Here is a 21314-nt window from a genome sequence, read left to right as displayed (position 1 = left end):
CCAACAGGGAAGAGGGTACTATTCAACCCTCTTTGTGGTCCCGAAACCGGATGGTTCGGTCAGACCTATTATGAATCTAAAATCCCTAAATGAAAAGATTCAAATTCAAGATGGAATCGCTCAGGGCAGTGGTTTCCAAACTTTTTTGAATCACGGCGCCCTAGAATATCAGAATTTTTTTCACGGCACCCCTAGGCCAAAAATGTCTTCATGAGAAATTTAGAAATAAATATTGCATTAAGTAGATCGCGTTTATGTCATCCTTAGGGTCAGTTGTGTGGTGAGGGACAAGATTTGCTTCTGTTTGGCCACATATTTTATGACTGGCAGCCACCAGCACTGGTTTTGCCTATTATATTGACCATGAATAATTTGAATTGGTCCTGGACCACCAACCCAGGGCACCCCTGCAAGTGTCCTGAGGCACCCCAGGGAGCCACGGCACACAGTTTGGGAACCTCTGGCTCAGGGCAATAATAGCCAGCATGGAGGAGGGGGAGTTTATGGTGTCACTGGACATAAAGGATGCTTACCTTCATGTCCCCATATATCCTTCCCATCAGGTGTACCTGAGATTCGCTGTACTGGATTGTCATTACCAATTTCAGACGTTGCCATTTGGGCTTTCCACGGCCCCAAGGATTTTCACCAAGATAATGGCGGAAATGATGGTGGTCCTGCGCAAGCATGGAGCCACAATTATCCCATACTTGGATGATCTCCTGATAAAGGCGAGATCAAGAGAGCAATTGCTGAGCAATGTGACACTCTCTCTGAGAGTGCTCCAGCAACACGGTTGGATTCTAAATCTACCGAAGTCACAGTTGATTCCGACAACTCGACTAACGTTCCTAGGTATGATACTGGATACGGAACAAAAGAAGGTTTTTCTCCCGTTGGAAAAAGCCCAGGACATACAGAACATGGTCAGAGACCTGCTAAAGCCAAAAAGAGTGTCAGTTCATCAATGCACTCGTGTTCTGGGGAAAATGGTGGCAGCCTACGAGGCCATCCCCTTCGGCAGGTTCCATGCAAGGACGTTTCAATGGGACCTTCTGGACAAATGGTCCGGGTCCCATCTACATTTACAACGGAAAACAACACTGTCCCCCGGGACCAGGGTGTCTCTTCTATGGTGGCTGCAAAGTGCTCACCTTCTGGAGGGTCGCAGGTTCGGAATTCAGGACTGGATCCTGGTAACCACGGACGCGAGCCCCCGATGATGGGGAGCAGTCACCCAAGGAAGAAATTTTCAGGGACTGTGTTCAGACCAGGAGTCCTGTCTACACATCAACGTGTTGGAGCGAAGAGCCATATACAACGGCCTTCGACAAGCGGAGAGTCTCCTTCGCAACCTACCGGTTCTGATTCAATCAGACAATGTCACAGCAGTGGCTCATGTGAACCGCCAAGGTGGGACAAGAAGCAGAGCCGCGATGGCAGAAGCAACCAGGATTCTTCGCTGGGCGGAAAATCACGTAAGCGCTCTGTCAGCTGTCTTCATTCCGGGAGTGGACAACTGGGAAGCAGACTTCCTCAGCAGACACGATCTCCATCCAGGAGAGTGGGGACTTCATCAAGAAGTCTTTGCAGTGATAACGGGTCTTTGGGGAGTTCCTCAAATAGACATGATGGCGTCACGCCTCAACAAGAAGCTTCGGAGGTATAGTGCCAGGTCCCGGGACCCTCAGGCAGTAGCAGTAGACGCCCTGGTAAAGCCATGGGTGTTCCAATCGGTCTAGGTGTTTCCTCCTCTTCCTCTCATCACAAAGGTGTTGAGGATCATAAGGCGAAAAAGAGTACAGACAATACTCATTGTTCCAGACTGGCCTCGAAGGGCCTGGTACTCAGATCTTCAGGAGATGCTCACAGGAGATCCCTAGCCTCTTCCTCTAAGGGAGAACCTGTTGCAGCAGGGTCCTTGCGTGTTCCAAGACTTACCGCGGTTACGTTTGACGGCATGGCGGTTGAACGCCGAATCCTAGCTGAGAAGGGGATTCCGGAGGAGGTCATCCCTACTCTAATAAAGGCTAGAAAGGAGGTGACGGTAAAACATTATCACCGTCTCTGGCGAAAAATATGTGTCTTGGTGTGAAACCAAGAACGCCCCTACCGAAGATTTTCATTTGGGTCGTTTTCTCCATTTCCTACAGACAGGAGTGGATATCGGCCTGAAATTAGGCTCTGTTAAGGTACAGATTTCGGCCCTCTCGATATTCTTTCAGAAGAAATTGGCTTCTCTTCCAGAAGTCCAGACTTTTGTAAAGGGAGTGCTACACATTCAGCCTCCTTTTGTGCCTCCAGTGGACCATGGGACCTGAACGTGGTGTTGCAGTTCCTAAAATCACACTGGTTTGAACCACTTAACAAGGTTGAGTTGAAATTTCTTACCTGGAAGGTGGTCATGTTGTTGGCCTTAGCATCTGCAAGGCGAGTGTCAGAATTGGCGGTCTTGTCTCACAAGAGCCCCTACTTGATTTTTCATGTTGATAGAGCGGAATTGAGGACACGCCCTCAATTTTTGCCTAAGGTGGTTTCTTCATTCCATTTGAACCAACCTATTGTGGTGCCTGTGGCTACGAGTGACTTGGAGGATTCCAGGTCCCTGGATGTAGTCAGGGCCTTGAGGATTTATGTAGCCAGGACGGCTAGAATTAGGAAAACAGAGGCTCTGTTTGTCCTGTATGCTGCCAACAAGATTGGCGCGCCTGCTTCGAAGCAGACTATTGCTCGCTGGATCTGTAACACGATTCAGCAGGCTCATTCTACGGCTGGATTGCCGTTACCGCATTCGGTTAAGGCCCATTCCACTAGGAAGGTGGGCTCTTCTTGGGCGGCTGCCCGGGGCGTCTCAGCATTACAGCTTTGCCGAGCAGCAACTTGGTCGGGGTCAAACACTTTTGCTAAATTCTACAAGTTTGATACCCTGGCTGATGAGGACCTAGCATTTGCTCAGTCGGTGCTGCAGAGTCATACGCACTCTCCCACCCATTTGGGAGCTTTGGTATAAACCCCATGGTCCTTACGGAGTCCCCAGCATCCTCTAGGACGTAAGAGAAAATAAGATTTTAAACCTACCGGTAAATCTATTTCTCCTAGTCCGTAGAGGATGCTGGGCGCCCTTCCCAGTGCGGAAACTCTGCAAGACCGTTATATAGTTGTTGTTTACATAAGGGTTATGTTACAGTTGGAATCGGTCTTGGACCGCTACTGTTGTTTGTTCATACTGTTAACTGGTTATGTATGTTCCGGGTTACATGGTATGATTGGTGTGGGCTGGTAGGAATCTTGACCTTGGATTTATAAAATCCTGCCCTCGTATTGTCCATCTCCTCTGGGCACAGTTCTCTATCTGAGATCTGGAGGAGGGGCATAGAGGAAGGAGCCAGTGCACACCCATAGGAAAAGTTCTTTTAGGTGCCCATGTCTCCTGCGGAGCCCCTCTATACCCCATGGTCCTTACGGAGTCCCCAGCATTCTCTACGGACTAGGAGAAATAAATTTACCGGTAGGTTTAAAATCTTATTTTAAATGAGGCCACACCGATTTATATGAGGCCACGCCCCCTTGCCGAGCGCGCACAATTTTTTTTTCTCTAGGTGTGTGTGTGTGTGTGTGTGGGGGGGGGGAGCACATTTTTTTATGTCATGGGGGGGCGCATTTTTAAATCTCGCACTGGGAGCCAAATTGGCTAGAAACAGCCCTGAGTCCAAGGAATCCAGCCTGAGGAAGACAGAGACTGGAACTTGTTGTACCACCACCTTTGTTCCAACTGTACTAGCCTTCTGGAGTAAAAGTTATAGACAATTGACATTTGGATCATGTAGAAATGCAACTTGAGTACAATTTGAACTTGTGCAGCGCAAAGTGCAGCCTCAAACTGTAATTAAGAGGTCTATTTACTAAGCCTTGAATGGAGATAAACTCGCTGGAGATAAAGTACCAGCCAATCGGCACCTAACTGCCATGCCCAGGGCCGGTTCAAGCCCGCTCTGCGCCCTAGGCAGGAAATGGGGTGTGGCTTAATACAGGGGGCGTGGTCAGTTACGCCCCCTGTACATTAGTAGCGCCGCTTGAATGCTGAGCGGTGCGCGATGACGTCATCGCGCACCACACAGCAAAAGGTCCTCTCCACGAAGGGAAACTAGACGCGGAGCGTCTAGTTCCCTTCGTGGAGAGGACCTTTGCTGTGCGGTGCGCGATGACGTCATCACGCACCGCTCAGCAAAGGTACTCTCCACGAAGGGAAACTAGACGCTACGCGTCTAGTTCCCTTCACAGGAGGCACAGACGGGGGACACAGCGGGCAGCGGAGGGCACAGCAGTGGCGGATCTTGTCATGGCGCAGCGCCCTCCGGGTGGCGCCAGCGCCCTCCGGAAGGCGGCGCCCCGGTCAAAAGTCCTGCTTGCCCGTGGCAAGATCCGCTACTGGCCATGCCACAGACTGTGGGGTAGATTTATTAAGCCTGGTGAAGTGATAAAGTGGAAGGTGATAACGCACCAGCCAGTCAGCTCCAAACTGTCATTTTTCAAACCCAGCCTGTGACATTGAAGTTAGGAGCTGATTGGCTGGTGCATTATCACCTTTCACTTTATCACTTCACCAGGCTTAATAAATCTGCCCTTGTGTTTGAAAAATGACAGTTAGGAGCCAATTGGCTGGTGCTTTATCTCCGCTGACTTTATCTCCATCCAAGGCTTAGTAACTAGACCCCTAAATCTAATGCAAACAGAATGCTACTACTGTACATGAAAATCAGTATCTGAGTATTGTATCACCCTACGGCATCCTAGAAACAAGATGGCAAGCAAGAAATCATTGTTTATTTATTGGGTCAACATTGATGGCTATACAGTATTTGAAATTTTAAATAATCATGGAATATAAGTCACATTTTTTATTTTTATTTTTTTAAATCCCAATTGTTTTGATTCTTTGACAGTAATCTAAAATATAATATCAGGCTTTTTTTCTATTTAATGTCCAACATGCATATACCCCCATATCTAAATTGATGCACTTTCTACTGCTAGTGAAAAAACTTTTACCAATTTAAGACATGCAAAGAATTATTTTTGAAAACTGGGGTCTTTGCCCTATAGCCTAAAATTCAATGAAAAGTACTTTGTAAAGGTTTTAATTTTTTATAAATTATTATATTTAAAAAACGCTGAACTCTTTGCATGAGCTACATAATCCTGTAGATGGCAGTAGTAAGACATGTATTCAACCATCTACTGTTTCTGCAATGATCACAGTTGCAGGCTGTGACGTTTGCATAATTATGTGCCTACCTACATCAACACACTTTTATACATTTATTTTCTTCTCCGGTATTCATAAGCTAATTACATTACTGATATTCATAACAGATAGCATAAACATTTAAATTCCTGCTCATTTCAGTCTGACAAAAAAGTTCTTGCCCCTGAACAAAGTGCAAACAAATAGTTATTGCATTTTCTTACTGCTTTGGTCCCGTTTTCACTTGCAAAAGTAGTCACTATGGCCCTTATTCCGAGTTGTTCGCTCGCTAGCCGATTTTCGCAGCAGTGCACATGCTAAGCCGCCGCCCTCTGGGAGTGAATCTTAGCTTAGCAGAATTGCGAACGAAGTATTCGCCATATTGCGAAAAGATTTTTCTATGCAGTTTCTGAGTAGCTCCAGACTTACTCTTTCAGTGCGATCAGTTCAGTGCTTGTCGTTCCTGGTTTGACGTCACAAACACACCCAGCGTTCGCCCAGACACTCCCCCGTTTCTCCAGCCACTCCCGCGTTTTTCCCAGAAATGGCAGCGTTTTTTCACACACTCCCATAAAACGGCCAGTTTCCGCCCAGAAACACCCACTTCCTGTCAATCACACTACGATCACCAGAACAAAGAAAAAACCTTGTAATGCCGTGAGTAAAATACCAAACTTCTTAGCAAATTTACTTGGCGCAGCCGCAGTGCGAACATTGCGCATGCGCAGTTAGCGTAAAATCGCACCGATTCGAAGGAAAAGAACGAGCGAACAACTCGGAATGAGGGCCTATGGGTTTCTAATGGGCTGCTTTTTTGCGATGCATTGTGGAGCTTGGCCCCAACAGATAACATCATCTTTAGATTACCTTAGCTGCTGTACCCTATGGGCTATAGATCACAAAATTTACTGGAATGGCACTTTTTGCTCTTGCATGCATTGTCAGCGAACCACGTATGCACAGTAGCGCTGAATCAGCACTTTACGGCAGCCCAAACTCTCACAAAACTGCTCGCAGCTCCATAGGGTAGCGAGAACTTGTGTGCGATTTCGTGATTTGACTTTTTCATATGGAGGCCTGCATTTGTTTTTTTTCTTGTGCGAGCTTGTGTGTGCGTTTGTTTGTTTTTACTGTGGGGGCATGTGTGTGCGTTATGTTCCCTACAGGGGCATGTGTGTATGTTTGCTTTTTCCTACAGAGGCATGTGTGTGTGTTTGTTTTTTTCCTACATGAATCTGTGTGTACGTTTGGTGATTTTCCAAAGGAGGCTTGTGTGTGCATTTGGTTTTTCCTTCAGGGACCTGTGTGTGTGTTTGTTTGTTTTTCCTATACGAGCCTGTAGTGTGTGTTTGGGCTTTTCCTGCTGCACCTGTGTGCGTTTGGGTTTTTGAGGTGTTCAGAATAGACTGGAAATGAGTGGAAATTATGGTTATTGAGCTTAATAATACTATATGATCAAAATTACCCCCAAATTCTATGATTTAAGCTGTTTTTGAGGGTTTTTTGAAAAAAACAACAACACCCAAATCCAAAACGCACCCGAATCCGACAAAAATTCGAAAGGGAGGTTTTGACAAAACGCGTCCGAATCCAAACCACGACCGCGGAACCGAATCCAAAACCAAAACACAAAACCCGAAATATGGCCACTGCACATCTCTAGAACTTTACAGGACTTGGAAGCTTATTAAGTGGGAGGATCAGTCACAAGCGGCAAGGTTATTGATTAGCACAGCTTGGGCTTGTTGGAGCGGCCCAGTGTGGTCTCAGTCTCAGGTCACTTGCTGAGTATTACTTTGTCCTACCTCCAAGCCCACCCCTACTCAGCGCCTGACATCTACCTCATGGGTTAGGTGAGCCACCGGCCGGGTGAAGAGGCTGTGCGGGCCTTAAATGGCCCACTCCTGCATTTGGGAGGGCCCTTAATATATTTATATAGTAAAGACTGGTAGTGCATGCATGATAATGTACCAGATTAATAACAGCAATACACTGTAGAGAATACAAAATAGTCCTGTGCAGTATAAGGTAACACATGTAATGTATTATTCCAGTGCACAGTCTGGAACCTTGATCCCTAGAGGGGAAGGTGGGGGCCCCCCAGCTGTGGGGCCCACCGGTGATTTCCCCTGTACCCCTGTGGGCCAGTTCAACACTGGTTGTTTTTATATATATATATATATATATATATATATATATATATATATATATACACACGAAAGGGAGTCTGGCACTCCAAATAACAAATGTAGCTGCGGCCGGTGCCCTCACATATGCAGTGAGATATAGTGGAGAGACGTGCGGCACTCAGCCCAACAGAAAACAGCAAAGAGTCAGAAGTATATAACAACGTTTCAGTGCATCCGCACTGTCGTCAGGTTTATTAAGAATAACACAACACACATACCTTATAACGCTGTGCCACCCACGTGAAGGAACATCGGCTTCCGGGAACGGGACCACGCACCCGACCGGCGGCCGCATCTGATGACATCATCAGAAAGATTCAAAGTGCACACCCCCACCAGATGATCAGGCTGCCATGGAAACAGAAAAACAAATGCTGAAAGTACATGAAGCGGAGCAGTAAAGAGGCTATTGCAGCCGCATATAATTGCATAATACCATAAAGTAAAACAAAATAGAACAGACTCAATGGATAGGGTATGTAATTATGCAAAATGCAACATGATGGAGAAAATGCGATATTATAAAAAACAGGCATAATTAATTAATAGACTCATTGAGACCTTTAGGTGTAATGACATCTAAACGTATTATCCAGCGTGTCTCACACTGCAACAGTTTACGCCCCCGATCACCACCTCTCTTAGAGAGTGGAATGTGATCGATCACACGATATCTGAGACTATTTAAAGGGTGTTTAAATTCAGAAAGGTGCCGTGCCACAGGCTGGTCACTTCTACCAGTTTCAAGGGCATGACGTATGGCCGACCGATGCGCCGTCATGCGCTCTTTGAATTTGCGCTCAGTTTTCCCCACATAACTAAATCCACAGGGGCATAACAGCTGATACACCACGTAAGTGGAATTACATGTAAGCAAGTGGTGTATTTTAATTTTGTTGCCCGTGTGTGGATGACAAAATGAATTGCCTGCAATCAAGAATTGACACGGAACACATGTACACCGAATGCAACCAGTTTTTTTAGAAGCAGAAGTTGTTTTCATAAGAGGTGCAACATCAGTTTTAACCAAAAAATCGCGCAGATTGCGACCTCTAGAATAGCAAGGCATAAGGCTATGCTGTTGTAAAGGGAGTGATTTATCAGACTCAATTATCGGCCATAATTTTTTTGAAATGTGATTGATAGTGGGGGAAGCAAGATTATGGCCGATAATTGAGTCTGATAAATCACTCCCTTTACAACAGCATAGCCTTATGCCTTGCTATTCTAGAGGTCGCAATCTGCGCGATTTTTTGGTTAAAACTGATGTTGCACCTCTTATGAAAACAACTTCTGCTTCTAAAAAAACTGGTTGCATTCGGTGTACATATGTTACGTGTCAATTCTTGATTGCAGGCAATTAATTTTGTCATCCACACACGGGCAACAAAATTAAAATACACCACTTGCTTACATGTAATTCCACTTACGTGGTGTATCAGCTGTTATGCCCCTGTGGATTTAGTTATGTGGGGAAAACTGAGCGCAAATTCAAAGAGCGCATGACGGCGCATCGGTCGGCCATACGTCATGCCCTTGAAACTGGTAGAAGCGACCAGCCTGTGGCACGGCACTTTTCTGACTTTAAACACCCTTTAAATAGTCTCAGATATCGTATGATCGATCACATTCCACTCTCTAAGAGAGGTGGTGATCGGGGGCGTAAACTGTTGCAGTGTGAGACACGCTGGATAATACGTTTAGATGTCATTACACCTAAAGGTCTCAATGAGTCTATTAATTAATTATGCCTGTTTTTTATAATATCGCATTTTCTCCATCATGTTGCATTTTGCATAATTACATACCCTATCCATTGAGTCTGTTCTATTTTGTTTTACTTTATGGTATTATGCAATTATATGCAATTATATGCGGCTGCAATAGCCTCTTTACTGCTCCGCTTCATGTACTTTCAGCATTTGTTTTTCTGTTTCCATGGCAGCCTGATCATCTGGTGGGGGTGTGCACTTTGAATCTTTCTGATGATGTCATCAGATGCGGCCGCCGGTCGGGTGCGTGGTCCCGTTCCCGGAAGCCGATGTTCCTTCACGTGGGTGGCACAGCGTTATAAGGTATGTGTGTTGTGTTATTATTAATAAACCTGACGACAGTGCGGATGCACTGAAACGTTGTTATATACTTCTGACTCTTTGCTGTTTTCTGTTGGGCTGAGTGCCGCACGTCTCTCCACTATATCTCACTGCATATGTGAGGGCACCGGCCGCAGCTACGTTTGTTATTTGGAGTGCCAGACTCCCTTTCGTGTATTTTTTGGGTGAACGCAATTGGTCCTTGTGTCTCCCTGCCTAGGCACCCAGCACTTTGTTCATCTAGAGACTGTCTGTCCCGGTGAAGTTCTGTTTTTACATGATTTTATTATGTAATGTCCATATGTGACATTCATTCACATTGTTTGTTTTGCACCAGCACTTTGCTCTCGCTGCATGTGGACTCTGGAATTCAATACTGCTTTCTATTGAAGGTGTTGCACTCTTGCTGAGTTAACCCTTTACTAACAGACTGACTGTGTTTTTGCATTTTTATCATGACTGAGGAAATCTATGAACAATCTTCCTATTTGAACTACCCTATTGGTGATGTCTTGTCTTTTTCTGAGGCTGAAGCCGAGACACGGCTATACACCACAGTCATTGATGATGAAGCGGAAGCTATTTCTGTGGATGGCATCTTTCGTGACCTACTGCGACTTAAGAAAAAAGAAACCGATTTTTATTTACACGGAGTCTCATTGAGCGATTACTACAAGTCTAAAAAAATTCCTCGGGGCTTCCGAGTTAGAAATTGTCCAACTATTGGACGATACGACCCAGCCTTTTGCAAACGCTGGGTCGCTATTCTTAATAAGTGTAGTTTTGACCTTTTATTACTAGTAATTGAACAATCCACTAAAGAACTTGAGAAAATTAAATCTAAGATCTCCGATTTTGAAACTAAACATCTCTCTGTCCTTAAAGCAGATAAGGATAATGATTGGATTGAGAAATTACAATCACAAGTTACACAATATAAACGGGATCTCATTAAATTCAAGAAGGAGAAACTCTCTAAAGTGGAATTGGATTATGAGCGACACACCGTGTATAAATGGCTGTCAGGTGATAAGGATCCACGGCCTTTTTTCAGAAGAAACCGCAGACAGCTCTCACGTTTTGATACCGACACATCTAAAGACACTGGTAGTTCCAACAGTGAGAATGATATTTCTACCATAAGAGGGGGCCCTTTAGGCGTTGCGACCAGAACCGTTCAGAACCGAGAAGGAGACGATTTACACATCGGGGTGGCCAAAACAAGAGGACGGGGACGGGGAAGACCGCCATTGCCCAGGAGGAAGTAATCTTCAACTTATCATCTTATGAATTGAGCAGGAGTGAAGTTAAGCTGTTGAGTAAAGGACTGTCATATGTTCCAACAGTCCCTGCGGACGTTTTACAATGGAACATTGAGAAATTTTCTCTTCATCGTAAACTCAAGCTTAAAGAATTTTTCAAAGATACTCCATCTACCAGTCCTGACAATATCCCTAAATAATTGCATAAATTCCGCCCTACCTCTACTTTTGACCCATTATCAAGTAATTCCTCGATCAAGACTTATATGCGTCTTTTAGATGAACAGGTAACTGATTTTCTTAAAACACCTAGACGCACCTTTTCCAACTTGTCTCAATGTGAACTCCTCCACTCCACTCCTCCACTCTTTATCAGAGAACCGTAATCTGATAATCCGCCCCGCCGATAAGGGGGGTGCAATTGTTCTCCAAGATCTGGGTGATTACCATAAAGAAGTGGAACGTCAACTTACGGACTCCACCGTTTATATCAAATTACATCAGGATCCCTCCATCAAGTTTAAATGTGAATTGAGAAATATTCTTCAACAGGCTCTTGATAGACAGATTATTTCACAGGATTTATTTGATGTTTTGTTGCCGTTGCATCCTTGTGTGCCTTTGTTTTATACCTTACCTAAGGTTCACAAAAATCTTTTCCCACCCCCAGGGCGTCCCATCATTGGCGCCCGTGGTTCATTATTTCAACCTGTAGCCACGTATTTAGATGCTATATTGCAATCTTTTGTTCAAGCTGAACCTACTTTTTTGCTGGATACTACCACTCTGTTGCAAAAATTGGCTAATGTTAGTGTACCTGAGGGGTGTTGGCTTGTCAGCATTGACGTGGTGAATTTGTACACCTCCATCCCGCATTATTTTGGTTTAGCATTATTGAGGACATTTTTGATCAAATGTAATTGTTTTTCTATGGATTTAATTAACTTGTTTTTGACACTGTTTGAACTTATTCTCACTAAGAATTTCTTTTTATATAATGATCAATTTTTCCTACAGGTCATGGGCTGCGCGATGGGGTCTTGCGCAGCCCCGGTATATGCTAACATTGTTATGTTCGCCATTGTACATGATTTTTTTTTTAGTGATGCTGCTATTACTGAGAACCTGATTCTATACACACGCTACATTGACGACCTGTTTATCATCTGGCGGGGTGATGTTATGGACTTGATTAATCTTATCGAGTTACATAATGGCGGTACATGCCCCATTAAATTCACGTACACATTTAATCAGGAACAGATTGCGTTTCTAGATGTCTTAATCTCTCTTAAAGATAACCAGATTAATACCATGGTTTATACTAAACCAACTGATCGTAATACCTTTTTGCAAGCTCAGAGTTGTCACCCTAAAAGCCTCACCAGAGGTGTTCCTTGGCCCTCATTCCGAGTCGTTCGCTCGGTAATTTTCATCGCATCGCAGTGAAATTCCGCTTAGTACGCATGCGCAATAATCGCACTGCGACTGCGCCAAGTAATTTTACCATGAAGATAGTATTTTTACTCACGGCTTTTTCTTCGCTCCGGCGATCGTAGTGTGATTGACAGGAAATGGGTGTTACTGGGCGGAAACACGGCGTTTTAGGGGCGTGTGGATAAAAACGCTACCGTTTCCGGAAAAAACGCAGGAGTGGCCGGAGAAATGGGGGAGTGTCTGGGCGAACGCTGGGTGTGTTTATGACGTCAAACCAGGAACGACAAGCACTGAACTGATCGCAGATACCGAGTAAGTCTGAAGCTACTCTGAAACTGCTAAGTAGTTTGTAATCGCAATATTGCGAATACATCGGTCGCAATTTTAAGAAGCTAAGATACACTCCCAGTAGGCGTAGGCTTAGCCTGAGCAACTCTGCTAAATTCGCCTTGCGAGCGATCAACTCGGAATGAGGGCCCTTATTCACAAATGATACGCATACATCGTATCAATAACCAGATTGAGACATCTATAGCACAGATTGATGTGTTGATAGAAAAATTTATCCATAGGGGTTACTCTCGTAAGGAATTATTAGCCACTAAGGAGAGAGTTTTGAAGATTGATAGAAATACATTACTGCATTCCCATCGTGCCCGTAACAACTTTGATAGACCCAAGCTACCCTGGGTAAATAAATTTAATCTTGCTTCCCCCACTATCAATCACATTTCAAAAAAATTATGGCCGATAATTGAGTCTGATAAATCACTCCCTTTACAACAGCATAGCCTTATGTCTTGCTATTCTAGAGGTCGCAATCTGCGCGATTTTTTGGTTAAAACTGATGTTGCACCTCTTATGAAAACAACTTCTGCTTCTAAAAAAACTGGTTGCATTCGGTGTACATGTGTTACGTGTCAATTCCTGATTGCAGGCAATTCATTTTGTCATCCACATACGGGCAACAAAATTAAAATACACCACTTGCTTACATGTAATTCCACTTACGTGGTGTATCAGCTGTTATGCCCCTGTGGATTTAGTTATGTGGGGAAAACTGAGCGCAAATTCAAAGAGCGCATGACGGCGCATCGGTCGGCCATACGTCATGCCCTTGAAACTGGTAGAAGTGACCAGCCTGTGGCACGGCACTTTTCTGAATTTAAACACCCTTTAAATAGTCTCAGATATCGTATGATCGATCACATTCCACTCTCTAAGAGAGGTGGTGATCGGGGGCGTAAACTGTTGCAGTGTGAGACACGCTGGATAATACGTTTAGATGTCATTACACCTAAAGGTCTCAATGAGTCTATTAATTATGCCTGTTTTTTATAATATCGCATTTTCTCCATCATGTTGCATTTTGCATAATTACATACCCTATCCATTGAGTCTGTTCTATTTTGTTTTACTTTATGGTATTATGCAATTATATGCAATTATATGCGGCTGCAATAGCCTCTTTACTGCTCCGCTTCATGTACTTTCAGCATTTGTTTTTCTGTTTCCATGGCAGCCTGATCATCTGGTGGGGGTGTGCACTTTGAATCTTTCTGATGATGTCATCAGATGCGGCCGCCGGTCGGGTGCGTGGTCCCGTTCCCGGAAGCCGATGTTCCTTCACGTGGGTGGCACAGCGTTATAAGGTATGTTTGTTGTGTTATTCTTAATAAACCTGACGACAGTGCGGATGCACTGAAACGTTGTTATATACTTCTGACTCTTTGCTGTTTTCTGTTGGGCTGAGTGCCGCACGTCTCTCCACTATATATATATATATATATATAAAAATGGATGGATGTGTATGTCTTACAATCTGGAAACAAATACTGTGGGGGTAAGACACCCCTAGCACTCCTAGGGGTGAGGGTGACATGTAAAAATCCATAGTGTTCGGGGTCGCGGAGATGAATAGTGACTCTCCCGATGCCGTTTAAGTATAAGTTCAGCCCCCGTCAGCATGGGGACAGAGAAGGAAAAATACTGTGGGGGTAAGACACCCCTAGGGGTGGGGGTAAGAAGGGGGTGACATGTAAAAATCCAAAGTGTTCGGGATGTAGAGATGTATAGTTACACTCCCGATGCCATTTTCCCTATACACCTCCTGGGTAACCTGGAACATGTGACCTGCTGGGTTGTCTGGAAACTGTGACAGTTATTTGCAGCCACAAACTAAGCAGTTTGTTTATTTTTTTTATTTGACTCCTTAGGGGGGAAAGGGTATGGGACTCAGGGTCGACACCATTTAGGTCAACAGCCATTATGTCGACACCAATTGGTGGACAGAGGGTAGGACGACACTACATATATGTTGACGTGGCCATTAGGTCGACAGGAACAAGGTCAACATGAAAAAGGGTCGACATGAGTTTTTTATGTTTTTTTGGTGTCGTTTACTCCTTCTTCGCTCGCTATGCTGCAGGAAAGGTGCCTCGCTCCACTACCGATGCGCTCGGCACAGGTTACCGTTTCCAATCGTAGTCCACATGGATCGAAGTACAGTATGATAAAGTCCCCCCTAAAAATGTGAAAAACTCATGTTGACCATTTTTATGTAGACCTTGTTCATGTCGACCTAATGGCTTTGTCTACTTGTTTCTAGTGTCAACCTATTCACTGTCGACTATTGGGTATCGACCTAATGGGTGTCAACCTAGAGTCCAGATACAGGGGGAAAAAAATGGGTAAAATATTCCACCCGGCAAACCTTTGCCCGGGTGAAACCGGGCACATCAGCGAGTAGGTTATAAAACATCCATGTGCTACTGCCCTGTAATTAGCAATGTAATTGGATCTAACCAGAAACAATGTGAGAATTGTAATTTGTTCCTTTTGGGTGTCTGTATTGGCTCATTATGTGGTGGAGGATTGTTTCACATATGTTACTAATGTCTCCACACCTGTCTGTGTACAGCAGGGACGTGCAGTCAGGAGAGGCAGGGGAGGCAGTGCCTCCCCTGTCATTACTGATTAAAATAATATAAAGAAGATACTTATGACACATATTCTGTGTCATAAGTATTTGCTTTATATTATCCTAATCATTACTCCGAGTCCTGTGTAAAATGTGTTTGGGAGGCACCGATCGTGGTGCCTCCCTGTCAGATAGGGAAAGGTATGGGGAGCGGGGGGCGGGCGCGGGCGGGGCCTAGCAATGGGCATTAAAAGCCCATTGAAAAATCATGGGACAGCGGCACCATTTAACCATTCAACCCATGAAAGCACGCCCCTGTCAGTGAGGCCACAGTGATTGGCCAGCGGATCTGTCACTGGGTCCGATGTCAATCACTGTTGTGGGCGCGGCGGAGGTGCGGGCGTCGGCGGAGGTGCTGGCGGCGTGGTTGTGGGCGGCATGGGTGCAGGCGGCGTGGGTGCGGGCGGCGTGGGTGCGGGTGGCGGTGCAGAGTTTGAGCAGCGGAGCGGTACCAATTTCAAAAATGGCGCCTCAGCGTCATTTTTGAAATTCAAGAAGGCCGCCGTGAGTCAATCACGGCTCGCAGCGTCATCCCTCCGCCCCCACCAGGTGAAGACGCTGGAAGCCCTGGGGAAGGCGGCGGCCATGCAAAAGAGCTTTAAGGCCGCCGCCTCCCAGGTGAAGACGTCAGAGGAAGACGCTGGAAGCCCTGGGGAGGTGGCGCCCCCCAGGTGAAGATGCCTGAAGCCCTGGGGAAGCGGCGGCCATGCAAAAGAGCTTAAAGGCCGCCGCCCCCAGGTGAAGACCCTGTGCAATAAAACTTATTTTTTAAGACTGTGGGGTAAATTTACTAAGATTCGTAATTTCCAGAATCATGTCCAAGTTCAATCACGAATGACATCGACAGTGTAAAATTGCAACTTTTTGAATTGATTACGACTAATTTACTAAGCTGTCGTATTCGTATTTTTCGTTTCTTCCGATGTCGATGTCATTCGTGCTTTTCTGCTGTAGATTGCGGCCGCGTTTGCTGTTTCGCGGCCGCGTTTATGGGTTTTTTTACGACTGCGTCACATGTCTGTTACGGCAGTGATTTAGAAATTGCTGCCGCGTTTTTAGTCCTAAGTTTCGTTTTCGTCACGCGGCCGTGATTGGTTGTATTCGTGAAGGAGGAGTGTCTGTGCATATTACTATAAAACCGCCCCAAACACACCGCACCTCGTGGGTTTAGCTAGTGGAGAGGAGAGAGGAAGGTGTATTTGGAGTTGGTGAGTTTGGTGGAGTTTTTGGTGGATTTGGAGAGGAGTTTGGTGATTGTTGAGTGCTGTACTGTGGGGGAAATTTACTAAGCTCCCGATTTTGACCGAGATGCCGTTTTTTCTTCAAAGTGTCATCTCGGTAATTTACTAAACACTAATCACGGCAGAGATGAGGGCATTCGTAATTTTTTGCAAGTCCAAGTAAAAAATTACGAATGAATACACCATCGGTCAAATTACGCCTGTTTAGATATGAATCTCGGTCATTTACTAACCATTCGTAATTGTAATTGCTGCCGTGAAAATGCATTCGCGGCCGCGAAAAATTACAAATCGTAATTTTTTCCTAAAAAAAAACGCGCCAGCATTTGAAAAGCGTGTTTACATGTGTACTCAATTATCCATTACTCACACCTGAATGTTTGGCCCTATAAAAGTGTTCCAGGCACATTTTGAACTTCTCTCACTCTGAAATGGCGGCTGTGGTGTGTGGCAATGATTTTTTGTTTGCTGTGGGATACCTTAGACTGCTCCATGAGGCTTCCAGGAATCAGGCCCAGGTAAGTGAACATGGTCAACAGGTTGTCCAGGTACCGCGGAGGCTGCGCCAGCCTCGTTTTTTTAGAGGGCGTTTAAACTTAAATGCATTGTCCGATGATAGGGTCATACAGATGTTCCGCCTAAATAGAAACAACATTTTCCACCTGTATGACCTTGTCAAACTGGGCATAGACCCTGAGACAGCACGCTCTCGCTCTGTCTCAGGCCTACACAAACTCCTGGCTGTGTTACACTTTATGGCTACTGGGAGCTTCCAGGCTGTGGCAGGCGACGTCATTGGTATCTCACAGCCCACCTTTTCCAGATATTTGATGCAGGTGAGTCTAAAAATACATAGGCGGTTATGTCTAAGTGTTGCTTCTGTAAGTTCAAACAACACAGTATTGTAGAGAATACCTAACATGACACTCACCTTAGCTTCTTTAATGTCCACTCAGGTTTTGGATGTGTTGGAGCCACACATTAATGCCTCAATCTGCTTCCCTACCGAGGAGTCGGAGTGGAGTGCTGTCAGGGTAGCTTTCTATGAGCTTGCTGGCATGCCCAATGTGCTGGGGGCCATAGATTGCACACACGTTCAGCTGAGATCACCTAAGGGCCGCCAATATATATATACTAATAGACATCTGTCCCAATCAACTAATGTACAGGTGGTCTATGATGCAAACTTAAAAATTATGAGTGTTGTTGCAGGTTACCCTGGTGGCTGCCATGACTCCTTCATCCTCAGTCAGTCATCGCTCTTCGATAAATTTGAGGACGGACAAATGCCTGATGGCTGGCTGTTGGGTATGTTTAAAATGTTTTGTGTGTATGTCTTTTATCCACAAACTCGAGTTATGATTAGGTGAAAGAATAATCTAACATATGTACTAATGTGGACTATATCTGTTTTTCAGGTGATGGGGGTTACGGCTGCTACTCTTGGCTCCTTACTCCATTGTCCCAACCTGATTCTCCTGCTGAACACAGTTACAATCATGCACATAAGGCTACGCGGAATGTGATAGAAAGATGTTTTGGTGTGCTGAAGTCACGGTTTCGGTGTCTGGATAAATCTGCTGGCCTTTTGTTGTATAGTCCCTCAAAGGTGACTAGAATTGTGTTCTGCTGCTGTTTTCTCCATAATCTGTGTTTAACCCAACATCTGGCACATGATGAGGGAGAAAGCAGTCGGCAAGCAGAGGAGTTAGACCCATCTGGTGACAGTGTGAGTACATATGTAGGGAGGCAGGTACGGCAAGAAGTGATCCTGCGCTATTTTTCAGGTCAGTTTTAGTAGGCTGTAATTATCCTTGACTAAACACTTTGCACTACTTTCTATTGTGTGTTTTGTTACTTACTGTTTGTAGTTTATAGTGGTGTGTCCATTGTACTTAGTTTATGCTAAAAATACATTTTCAGTCATTACCCATGAAAAACATACATACATACAGAGCAGCTTCGACAATGTTTGAGACGGACACAGGAAGTTGTGTGTTTGTCAAATACAAATTTTTATTTTGCCAATCACATTGGGGTTATTTTTTCCGCTTGTGTGTGCTGGGTGCTGAGCTTTGTGCTGGCTCACTGGCACGTGCTCTGGAGGAACGCCGAACAGGGGAGGTTACTGGCGTTTGGATAGGGGTCGTGGTCCCCGAGCTGGAGGTTACTTGGTGAGCTCCCATCAATTAAATATTGCTGCTCAAATTATTAAGGCTTGCAATCAGCTGAGTGTTGGTTGCAGTGTGGCTGGCTACAATCCTGGATAACGACTCATTCACCACTTGGTTGTGCTGAATGAGCTGAACGAGTGCCTGCTGATGGCGCTGTTGCTCATCTATGATGCGCGATAAATGAGCAAGCATTTGGCTGTTGTCAGCCCTTATTTGCTCCATTGAGGTTGCCATTCGCCCTACTTGTACAATCAGTCTGCCCGAGTTGCGACTAATACGCGGTAGATGATGAGGCAGACTGGCAAGGTGTTGTGTATGTGCGGTCAGGCTGGCATTGCTTTGGGCCTGTTGGCTTGTCCAACTGGCCCAAAAATCATCTGGTATTTGGCTTGGGGGCGGAGCTTGTGCCAGTTGTGGACTGATGGAGGCTTGGGGGATATCCTGCAGCTGTATTGGCTGGCTTGGGTCAACAGGTGTAAGTTGCAGTGTGATGGTTGCCTGTTGGTCTTGTCCCTGCTGGTCCACGTCGGCCATCAAGCTGGGCTCTGTATGGGGTGGCCAACATGCAATGTTTATTTGTAAATTTTTTGCAAGGCTACTTCTACACATTACTACATTCATAATACTCCATTTTTTAACTTTTTGGCGTTGATTTTATAAACTTATAATGTTTTTTATGCTCAAAAACATATATACCAACACAGGCGGCCACATAGACAGATTTGCATAATCCTCACCTAACTAACTCCCCTCCACAGCATTACACTGTTAGATTCCCTCCCCTGACCACGATATAGACTACTTACCTGGATAGTCCAGAGGAGCGGAGCAAGTAAGCCATCTACATACTGGACAGGGGAGATGTGTGAACACTATAATGTTGTGGATGCTGTTTTTTTTTTTGGAATTTTATTGTTATTTTATTTAAATGTGCACGTGTGTGGGCCAAATTTTAAAAAAATTCTGATATTTATTAAAAATGATGTTGGCGAGAACATCCACTAAGACCTTATAAAAAATTTTTTTTTCACCTTTAGCAATTGAAGACGTAACATCACATTGCTTGTTCTGGAAAACATGTAATCTCAAAACCAACTAACAACATATTAACTGTACTGTGTATATTATTGCCTATGTGTTTAATTTCTGTTTTTACTCACCAGATAACTGAGGGGATCGGGGCTCATCACTCTGCGAACTCGCCAATAGTGCCAGTGGTGGCTGGGGTGACACTGCCGAAAGTCGTCGCCTGGGTGGGGATGATGGAGCCGCAGATTCCGAGCCAAGACGCCGTGTCTTACTTGGCCTCCTGGGTAAGTGGCCCAAGCCCTGTGATGGGCGCCTTACAGGAGGTCGGCTTCCAGAAGCAGAACCTATGTGAAAATATAAACATTAATATTTTGTACTTCTATGTGTTTGCAGAATATGTGACTACACTGAAGTCTTACCTGCAATCCCAGCCTCATCCTGACTTGTCTGAGGCCTGTCTGGCCGGCTGGTCTGTGGGACTGTTGAAAAAGTGTACCAAACATTATTACCATGCTTTGTGTAAAAAAAACCCCTGCAAAGCCTTATTGTACTGTAACCATCTATTAGGTATTGGATAAACAAATAATTTCTGATTAAGAGCTTCAAGCTTCATTATTTTGTGGTGTATATCCAAATGTACATGATGTTGCACACAATAAATCTGTTACATTTTAGAATTATGCCTCAGATATTGCAGAGATTGACTACTTGCAAATGTTTCACAAATTTAATGTTGAAATAATTGCACCGTTTTTCAGAAGTAAATAAATACAAAAATCTTTTTAAAATAAGCAGACAACACAGATGTCCAAGCAATATCGTCAAAAAAAAAATCTTTTTTTTAAAAAAATTAAAAAGCCATTGCACATGTTTTTGCGCAATATTAAATTTACCAAACAGCCAATGCAAGGTGAAAAAAGCACATTCTAAACACAAACACACCTTAAGGGTGCATAGGCCTGCAATATGTGAAACACAATTTATGCATCCTTTACCCTTTAAAAATGACATTTACAACATTTAGAGGACATTTAAATAAAAATATAACACATCAAACTTACCATCCTGCGTGGGTCGGTCCGAATCCCGGACATGAGTAGCAGACACCACTTCGGCAGGAATCAATGCCCGCACAGGCTCCTCCCAGTCCCGATAGGTGGCCCGGAAAGGGGGGCCACCTCCGGTTTTTCTTGCAGATTTGGCCTCTTTGGCCATCTTGGCCTTGACACGCCGCTTTATATCATAAAACCTCTTGCGGCACGTGTCCTCAGTCCGCCTCACCACACCCTCACTATTCACGGCAAGTATTACTTGCCCCCACAGGACAGACTTCCTGCGGGAGGACACCTTGCCAGCATCCTGACCAAACAATTGGCGATGGTGCTTCATCAGCTCACGCACCAAAGCCATGTTTTCAGCATAGCTGAACTTTATATTCCTGCCAGTCTTGGTAGTGGTGCGTGGCTGCGGAGCCACAACACCATCACTATCACTGGAAAATACAGCAACAGGCACCCCCTCCTCCTCCTCACTAACCTCCTCCCTCTCACTACCCCCCTCCACCTCACTAACAGCCTCCACCTCACTACCAGCCTCCACCTCACTACCAGCCTCCACCTCACTAACCTCCGCCACCACACTGACCTCTGAGTCTGACATGACAA

General features: G+C 44.9%; 1 protein-coding gene and 1 long non-coding RNA gene across 3 annotated transcripts; one reads left to right on the top strand and one right to left on the bottom strand.

Moving 5' to 3' along the window:
- Window positions 1-17768: 17768 nt before the first annotated feature.
- On the top strand, window positions 17769-20247 carry LOC135050563 (uncharacterized). Of its 2 annotated transcripts, none has more exons than XR_010241664.1 (3): window positions 17769-18056; window positions 19785-19934; window positions 20044-20247. It is a non-coding gene; the product is annotated as an uncharacterized LOC135050563 (long non-coding RNA). The 2 variants fall into 2 exon arrangements; XR_010241665.1 differs by lacking the exon at window positions 17769-18056 and adding an exon at window positions 18067-18234.
- Window positions 18439-21050, bottom strand: LOC135050562 (myb-related transcription factor, partner of profilin-like). The gene is made up of 4 exons (XM_063957029.1): window positions 20712-21050; window positions 20070-20129; window positions 19782-19994; window positions 18439-19166 (listed from the first exon to the last, which is right to left on the bottom strand). Exons 1-4 carry the CDS (start codon window positions 21037-21039, stop codon window positions 18637-18639), a joined length of 1131 nt encoding a protein of 376 aa, XP_063813099.1. The 5' UTR covers window positions 21040-21050; the 3' UTR covers window positions 18439-18636.
- Between the last annotated feature and the right edge of the window lie 264 nt (window positions 21051-21314).

This window comes from Pseudophryne corroboree, chromosome 2 (genome assembly GCF_028390025.1).
Source record: "Pseudophryne corroboree isolate aPseCor3 chromosome 2, aPseCor3.hap2, whole genome shotgun sequence".
In the NCBI taxonomy this organism is placed as follows: Eukaryota; Metazoa; Chordata; class Amphibia; order Anura; family Myobatrachidae; genus Pseudophryne; species Pseudophryne corroboree.
This window is presented reverse-complemented; position numbering and strand designations above follow the sequence as displayed.